Raw genomic sequence first — 8546 nt, 5'->3', positions numbered from 1 at the left:
AATGGAAGGATTCAGTCGGTGAAAGTCGATCATTTTACACAAAGGCAGGGGTCTGGACAAATTCAGAGCTCCCAACTTTTCCAGTTAGTATTTATTGATTCCAGCAGACTAAGTGGACTGTATCCAAATGCATGTACAAGTGGAAAGCTCGCAACCCAGACGCTAGCCCCTCCGATAAGCACAGCGATTTACGCACGCGGTCCCAACTTATTATGCTGATAGTGTTGGGAGATCACCAGTTTAGTGATTGCTTCGCAACTTGTTTTTCATCGAACCTTTCCCGAACTCCATTCCCAGCCAACCGGACCGGCCAGATCAGTCTTCAGTTGACTGAGAAACTGTGAATTTGTATCTTTGCTCCAGAAAAGTTCTATCTGATCAAAATGCCGGTTGATATAAAGAAAGTGCTAATTTGTGATGCAGTGGATGCTGCTTGCGTTGATCTTCTTAAAAGTCACGGAATTGAAGTTAGATTTTCTGTTTCTAAGAAATGAATGGGATTTTATATGGTTTTTGGTGTTTTCAGGTCACGTATAAGTTGAAGTTGCCCAAAGATGAACTCTGCAAGGAAGTTAAAGTAAGTAATCCGCTATTGGGCGCCATTATTTCTTTTTTATGTGAAATCTATCATTTTGTTCCTGCCTTGTCTACGGTTGACTGGACAGTCGACCTTAATCGATATTACCTTCATGAAGACGAAATATGATAATAAAATAAATAGTTCCATGTTGCGTCGTTAGCGAATGTGCATATCTTCAAGTAACTTTCGTGTGTGCACTTATAATTATGCAGCCATTTATATATGCATATATGCAGAAGGAAAGACCAATATGAAGTATCTTTTTGGTTTGTTGGAAGATACGTATCTGCGTTCCAGGAGCTGGTATACTCCACTTTGAGTCGGTGGCGTGCATTCCCGACCTAATTTGATTGCATTTAAATTATGCATTCATTCTGCAACTTGTGCCCACACTTGATGAGAGCTAGAAAGTGTAATTGTATTCATTATCCACTTCCCTTATTCGCCTTTATCAATATTTGCATACGGTTTGAGAACACTGGAATGGGCGGCTGGTAATGGCTGGAATATGCATATGCAAAAATCTATCTATCAATATGGGTGTGCATAAAGAAAGAATTTCAATTTGTTTGGGGTATTATAAAAATAGTAATAACTGTCGAAGAAGATAGTTACACTCGACTTATGAACTTATTATCTGAACTTATGAAGGTGCAAAGGCTACCCTTCATTTTCTATTTATTGCTACCGAAGCGTTAACAGCGCCTGGAATAGGGGCTGACCTCCCTCCGAAGCCCTTTGGCTATCGAAAACGAACTATAATTGGTTTCTGGAATGGGTGCACACTTCTCGACAACGGTTGCGAGGGTCCTGAGAATGCTCGTTTTCTCCAACGATATAAGCTGGACATTCTGGGCCTAAGCGAAGGAAGATGGTGGAACTGTGGGGACCATTCCTCTCCCTGTTGCCAGAATAATGGCAATGTGCTTGAAAAGCCTGCAAAGCCAAGTGGTAGCAGATGCGAATTTCTTGCCGGGTTGTTTCTGACGGCTACCGCAAGGTACGATCTCTTGACCTGGGAGCCGGTTGGCTACAAGATTCCGGATCATCTCTAAGGAGCCTCGCAATTGTACAATGCTACGTACCAACGGAGACTCCTGATTTAGTGGAAAGTCCTGGGGGTTTTAAGGCATAATTAAGGCATAATCCCACGGTCCTCTTCGGACACGGATTGATTTTGGGATCACAATCAGAGCCCCGCCATGCAAGCATAGCGGTCCTGGTTTATACTGAGTGCAGGCTCAGCATTCATACCAGTGGATGCGAGGCCTTTCTAACACCTCTGCCGCAACTAAGGAGTACGGCACCCGAGTTGTACAGCGCAACTCCACGCTTGAGCTCCGAGGAGCTCTGCCCGCGATGTAGGCATAGCTACAACCACCATGAAACTCCCACTAGGGGGCCAACCGCAAATAACCGGGCCGAGAGCATATCCTCCAGGATTTCTCCCGGAGCATATGCCCTCAGAGGGCCATTCCGGTTCCCATGGTATCAGATAACCTGCCGTGAGGCTTCGTGGCAGAGCCACTTCAGATGAGTCCCTTGCTGACTCGGGTCTGATCGTCCTCCTCGAGTACGTGGGGACGAAACGCTGATTTAGTGGAGAAGGATGCTTTCTACGAGCCATTACATGTAGTTCAGGGGATTCTTATTAAGCAGAATATTGTGATCGTGATGGGTGATCTGAACGCCAAGGTGGGCTTTGGCAACACCTTGCTCGGACATGTGATGGGGAAGTACCGTCTTGGTGATCGTAGCGATAATGCTTGAGGGGTCGAGAACGATCCTTAACGGGTCGCTTACGATACCGGGAGTGGCGTCCCCGAGGTGCCCAAGCAAGTAGTTCTGACTCCCTAGTTGGCATAATACCTGTATTCTAGGTAGTAGCCTCGAGAAATTTTTCGGCGAAGACCGAACTGATAATGACCGATACACGCCGGGACAAACTAGGAGTCCTGTCTACAACTCGTCAAGGTGTCAGTTGGGCTACCTTAGCTGGGCGAGTAGTGTGCGTTGAACCGGTATTGATAGACGGCGTTGCCCCGTGCGAGTCCTGATCCGGCCGTGAGTTACGGGATCAGCTAATCGTAGGCCAGGGCTCAGGGAACTGGGGTAGTGGCTTTGTCCCCGAGGGTATACCCGTTCCTGACTACTGCAGCCGATGCGCCGGTAAAAAACTTAAATGGTGAGCACGAATATAAGGAACGTCGCTTGCCTCAGCGTGAGCAAAGGGGTGAAAAGTGGGCCAAAGGAGCTGGAGTAGTTCCTGGACAGAATTTCATATTATAGGCGGACATGGAGGCTGTCGTACGGAAGGTCGCGGTTGAAATCTCACTGGTGGCAGTGGAATTTGTATCGTGGTTTGACATCGGATACCAGTCGACTCGGCTGTGAATGAGTACCTGAGTTAAAATCAGGGTAATAATCTTGGGCGAGCTCAATGCTGACCACATTGCCTCCTGCAGTGTGCTGTAGTGTACCATTACGGCCTTGAATGAAGTGGTCTAACACATTTCAAGGCCCTGATCCAATATGGATTGTTGCGCCAACGATTATCATTATTATGGAAAGTAAAAGAAAATTCGCGGGAAGTAGAAACAACTGCGCCTTCCGATAAAAGCACTGCGAGTGCCAAACGGATCGCAGACAGCCCGTTGGAGAGCGAACTGGGGAAAAAACGAAAGGAGGAAGGGGGATCTGAAGAAGACTTCACTTAAGTACTCTCCAGAGCTCAAAAGAAGAAGGCGAAGAGGGATAAGAGGCAACAACACTCCGCATCATCAGAAAAAGCTCTGCTTGCAATTAAGGCGGACACGAAGGCCGGTGCACAAAAAAAAGGTGGGAAGACAAAGGAGGACTAAACCGCTAGCTCGCCTTATTAAACTGGCGGAAGGCAAGACTTATGCGGAAGTCCTCAGCGAAATCCGTTACAAGATCAAACCCGAAGATAGCGAAGCAGAAGTCTCTTCCATTCGTAAAATGAAGGGTGGTGGAGTCCTAGTCGAACCACACTGGAGGACAACAAATAAAGTTACATTCTTTGAAGCAGTCAAGGGGCTCCTGGAACCCACGCGGTCTTTGGAAATTCGAGACCTTGACTGCCTCACAGAAAAGAACGAGGTAGAAGAGGCCATCGAACGCGAATGTCCGGAGGTAATCTATGTCCGGATTGGTATCATCTCTGGAAACTATCGAGGCCAAAAACTCGCTTTAGTGGAATTGGCGGAGTAATATGCGAGGAACCTTCTAAACAGCCGGAAAATCAGAATTGGTAGGATACGAATCCGGACCATTTCAACCAAATGTTGTAAATGCTTGGATTATGGACACATGTTTGCAACCTGTCGGGGACCTCACAGAAGAACAACATACCGCAAATGCGGTCAGGCAAGCCATAAAGCGAACACCTGCAGCGAAAAGGAAAGATGCGTCCAATGTAGCGATAGTGGCGCGTTTAATGAGAACATTGCTCACACTGCGAACTCGGAGCGGTGTCCAGTCTTCAGAGCTAGGGCGCAGTCAACATGATTCGCATCCTACAAATTAATATGCACCGGAGTGCAACCGCCCACGAGTTGCTAGCGCAGATCGCTGCGGAGAGCAAAGCTGATTTAGTGCTCATCAGTGAGCAGTACCGAAACAAGGACCCAGTTTCATGGCACCCAGAGATATCAGGTACTTCTACAATCTGGTTTCGGGGCGGCACCCTCCTTAGGGTTCTTGCCCAAGGGCGAGGGGACGGCTTTGTCTTGATTCGATGTTTAGGGATTACGTTTTTCAATGTCTATCTTATGCCGAATGAGACGATGCCAGATTTTCGACGCAGGCTTGATGCTTTGGAAGACACTATCTTGGGCACAAAGGGGCGGATCCTGGTCGGTTTGACTTCAGTGCCACGGCACTTGAATGGGGCATGACTCACTCAGACTCCAGAGGGAAACGATCTCTTGAAATGGTGGCGAAAACAGGACTGGTAGTTTTAAACACCGGATCCACCCCAACGTTTCGACGCCCAGACTGCAAAGGAAGCATTCCAGACGTAACATCCGCGTCGGAACCACTGGTGTCCCTGGTGAACGGGTAGCGAGTTCTGAAAGATTTCTTGGCAACCGATCATCAATCCATACATTGCCTTCGAAGTGGTGGGTCATCCCGGCGTTCTTTCTGTGCATGGAACGTTGCGAAGGTGAACATCGGGAGATTTATCGAAACTGTTGGAGCAGATGGGGCCGCGCTGGAGGGTATTCCTGGGAGTGGTGACGCTGCAGCTGATACTGTCGTAAATTCAGTTATGAACCTGCTAACGATGGCCTGCGGAGCCCCCATACCCAGGAAAACATCGAGACGTGGCAAATCTTCTACGTATTGGTGGACGTTGGAAATTGCAGAACTCCGGAAAGATTGTCATAGACTCCGTCGCTTAACACAACGTCTAAACGACCGGGAGGAGGCATCTACCATGATGACAGAATACAGATCAATAAATAAACAAGAGAAAAAGCTCGTTGCTGGCAGGATCTGGTCGACGAGATCCAGGTTGGTCACACTTTTGACCTCCAAGTGCGAATATTCTTCATTGAGTTCAGGCATTATGTCAGCCAGGTCTGTCTCTCTGTGGAGATCGTGGATTACTAAGGACTGAGTCCATAAGGCTGGTGGGGCGCTAGTTGTGCCATTTTCTTTAATAAGCTTGAAGATCGCCACATGATCTTCGATGCTCTGCAAAGATAAGGATCCTATCGGTCCTCGTATTCTTTAGGGTTGCTTTCAACCCCTTTTCTTTTAGAATTCGGAGGAACTGAGGTACATTAATTTTGTACCCAGTGATGGGTGGATTTTTTTCTTTTTTGGGCTGGTAGTTGGGGACAGGCACCTTGCCTGTGAGTTTGGGGGAGTGGCACTTACACGACTAACACTGACCTTATTTTTTGTGTCCTTCTCTTCTTCCGCTGCACGAAGTTGAATTCGTCAACTTCCTCTTCTTCGATCAGTACTTCAAGGCACATCTCTCCTCCTTCTCCTTGCGGTCCTGTTGTTGCTGATATTGACGTTGAAGTTGTTCCTGGCGTTATTATTACTGCTGCTGTTGCCCCGACGTTGATACTTGCATTTTCCTTTCGAGAGATACCAAGCGCTCCTCCAATTGATTGATGCTGCCCTGCTGGCAATCCAGTTGCTGAGCCATGGCGGGGTTCTTCTGTTTTAGTGCTTCGATTTTTTCGAGGAAGGTCACATTTACATCCTTCAGTTCCGAAGGGATCGTGTTTCATTCTTCTTCAGATGATAACTCTTCCGGAGAACTCGGAGCGAACTGATGACTTCGTGGGCGGACTTCCGACCTTTTTATACCCCGCGGAACATTCCTTAAAACAAATTCTTTCATAATTGATCGTACTATCTTTATATGTGAATTTTGTCTTTATAATTTCAGGATTTCGATGCGGCGATTGTCCGATCTGATACGAAAATAACGGCAGATGTGATCAAAGCAGGATCTGGGAGTCTCAAAGCTGTAGGACGAGCTGGTGCCGGGGTTGACAATATTGATATTTCTGCTGCAACAGCAGAAAATATAATCGTATTAAAGTAAGTCCTTGATCGTCTAATTTGCTTAAAGGCCCAGGCTATAATCTTCCCCTGGAAATGGTGATTATAATATATGTTGAATTTTTCAGCACTCCTGGAGGAAACTCCATTGCTGCTTGCGAGCTAACATGTTTGCTTATTGGAACCTTAGCTCGTCCAATTGTTCCAGCTGGTCAAAGCATGAAAGAAGGACGTTGGGATCGAAAATTGTACAGTGGAACTGAATTGTATGGTAAAACTTTGGCCGTGATTGGATTAGGCCGAATTGGTCGAGAGGTTGGAATCCGAATGAATGCTTTTGGAATGAAGGTAAACATTGGTCTAATGTTAAACAAGTCAGTCATTTCGAGATCCTCCGATATATTTTGAAATCGTCTTTTTGACAACTTTATTTATTCCCAATATTTAGGTCATTGGATATGATCCCATTACAACCGCTGAAGAAGCTAAAGCTGCTAATATTTCTAAACTGGAGTTAGACCAGATTTGGCCTCAAGCAGATTATATAACAGTCCATACTCCTCTGATTCCGGAAACTAGAAGTAAACTCCCTAAAATAAAAGTCTGAAAAATGTATTATCAATTTCCATAAATCTGTTTAGATTTAATATCAAGCGCAACCCTAGCCAAGTGCAAGCAAGGAGTTAAAGTTATAAATGTTGCCAGAGGAGGTATCATAGATGAGGCTGCCTTACTTGAGGCTTTGGAGAGTGGTAAATGCGGCGGAGCTGCCTTGGATGTCTTCCCAGAAGAGCCACCGAAGTCAGAAGTAACGAAGAAACTAATTCAACATCCCAAAGTAGTTGCAACACCTCACTTAGGTAAGTATCTTGTAGTACTACGAATAATATCTTAAAACGGAGTGCGTGAATCTTTTTTTCTACAGGTGCCAGTACCTCGGAGGCTCAAGTTCGCGTAGCTGTGGAAGTAGCTGAACAATTTATCGCATTAACTGGAAAATCTGACAAGTATACGAGCTATTTGGGGGTTGTTAACAGGGATGTTCTCAAAAAATATAATCTGTAATTATATTGCATATCATTCCATGGGAAAATTAAAGGACTGACTTGAAAACGTTATTGAAATTGTTTTTTTGTATTTATCAAATTTCTTGAGAGATCCTTTAAGTAGTACAGAAATAGAGACAGTAATAGGGTTGAATTCTTCTATCTCAGACCCGAGGTAGGGAAGATTCTCGATCGCCGACTCATTCGAGGTTTCTTTTGATTCAAATCTTAAGGAGGTGTAGCCTTGGTGTCGTCATCTTACCTTGGTATTCTGAAAAGCTAAGCTATCCAATCCGGTGTCGGAATCTTACTCACGGCTACCGCAAGGGGCACTCTCTTAACCTGATACCCATCCAAGTTAAGGAGCGTCACAATTCTACAGTACTCTGCACCAACGGACATTTCCAAGGAAGCATGCTTTCTATGAGCAAGTACACGTCGTCCAGGAGAAGCTTCCTAAAGTCGATGTTGTGAACGTAATGGGTGATCTTAATGCCAAGCTGGTTTCTGACAACACCTGTGGTGGGGAAATACGGTTTTGGCGACCGTAACGATAATGGTTGGTGGTTTGAGGATTTCTGTAGCTTCCACTGACTCGTCATTGGCATGTGCTCGAGCACGGAGCTTACATTAAGATCTGTCACCATACGGGTAATCAGATTGACCATTTTGCGGTCACCAGTAGATTTAGCAGTTGTCTTCTGAACACGCGTAGCAAAAGAGATGCTGATATCGGCCTCAAAAAGGATCACCATCTGATGGTCGCTAGTGTTCGCTTGCTTATTGTCGCTTCTCTTAGGGTGGGGGAGTTGATTTCGCTGATCCAGCTGTTGAAAATGGGAGGGGGGGGGTTGCCTCTGGTGCTATGCCGCATGTCGGTCAGGTCCCAAAGAAGCAGCATATGATCTGGTTGACTACGGAATCGTGAAAGCGAATCGATGAGTTAAGGCTCTATTGACTGCTGTGAGTGCTGGTAAGCACTAGTCACCGTATAATACGGATACGGACTGCGCCTTCAAACAGAAAAGGAATTCAAACTGAGTAAATACACTGGCCTTGACGGTCATTGCTATACCTACAGTTTCTGCAGATCTGCTACTTCTACTTGTGCGGCAATCCTGGGAATTCGAGAGGATGGTCGTTTCGATTCCAAAGAAGGGCACTGTTTTGAGTGTGACAATTGGAGGAGTATTTTCGTGATCCCCGCCGTCACATAGATAATAACTAAAGTAATTCTGGGATGTATCAAGGAACACCTCGACAACTTCATCGACAGCGAGCAGATTGGTTTGTGATCCAGATCCCCCTGCATGGATCATTTTGGAAAGTACGTGAAGCTTAAGATCTTTGCTTTACCTGCCCTTTATCGGTTT

The 8546-nt window shown here is 45.9% G+C and overlaps 1 protein-coding gene across 1 annotated transcript; it reads left to right on the top strand.

Moving 5' to 3' along the window:
• Nucleotides 1-219: 219 nt before the first annotated feature.
• LOC119646458 (D-3-phosphoglycerate dehydrogenase) lies at nucleotides 220-7245 on the top strand. The gene is made up of 7 exons (XM_038046908.1): nucleotides 220-467; nucleotides 527-577; nucleotides 6012-6166; nucleotides 6256-6475; nucleotides 6576-6708; nucleotides 6769-6987; nucleotides 7053-7245. Exons 1-7 carry the CDS (start codon nucleotides 384-386, stop codon nucleotides 7190-7192), a joined length of 1002 nt encoding a protein of 333 aa, XP_037902836.1. The 5' UTR covers nucleotides 220-383; the 3' UTR covers nucleotides 7193-7245.
• Nucleotides 7246-8546: the final 1301 nt, after the last annotated feature.

The sequence above is a fragment of the Hermetia illucens genome, chromosome 1 (genome assembly GCF_905115235.1).
Source record: "Hermetia illucens chromosome 1, iHerIll2.2.curated.20191125, whole genome shotgun sequence".
NCBI classification, from domain to species: domain Eukaryota; kingdom Metazoa; phylum Arthropoda; class Insecta; order Diptera; family Stratiomyidae; genus Hermetia; species Hermetia illucens.
This window is presented reverse-complemented; position numbering and strand designations above follow the sequence as displayed.

Excerpts from the sequence above, each read along its gene's own strand:
- LOC119646458 (XM_038046908.1), top strand. The coding sequence starts at position 384 with ATGCCGGTTGATATAAAGAAAGTGCTAATTTGTGATGCAGTGGATGCT. Across the intron at positions 468-526 it reads TTAAAAGTCACGGAATTGAA|GTCACGTATAAGTTGAAGTT; the intron begins GTTAGATTTTCT and ends TGGTGTTTTCAG. Across the intron at positions 6,167-6,255 it reads GAAAATATAATCGTATTAAA|CACTCCTGGAGGAAACTCCA; the intron begins GTAAGTCCTTGA and ends TGAATTTTTCAG.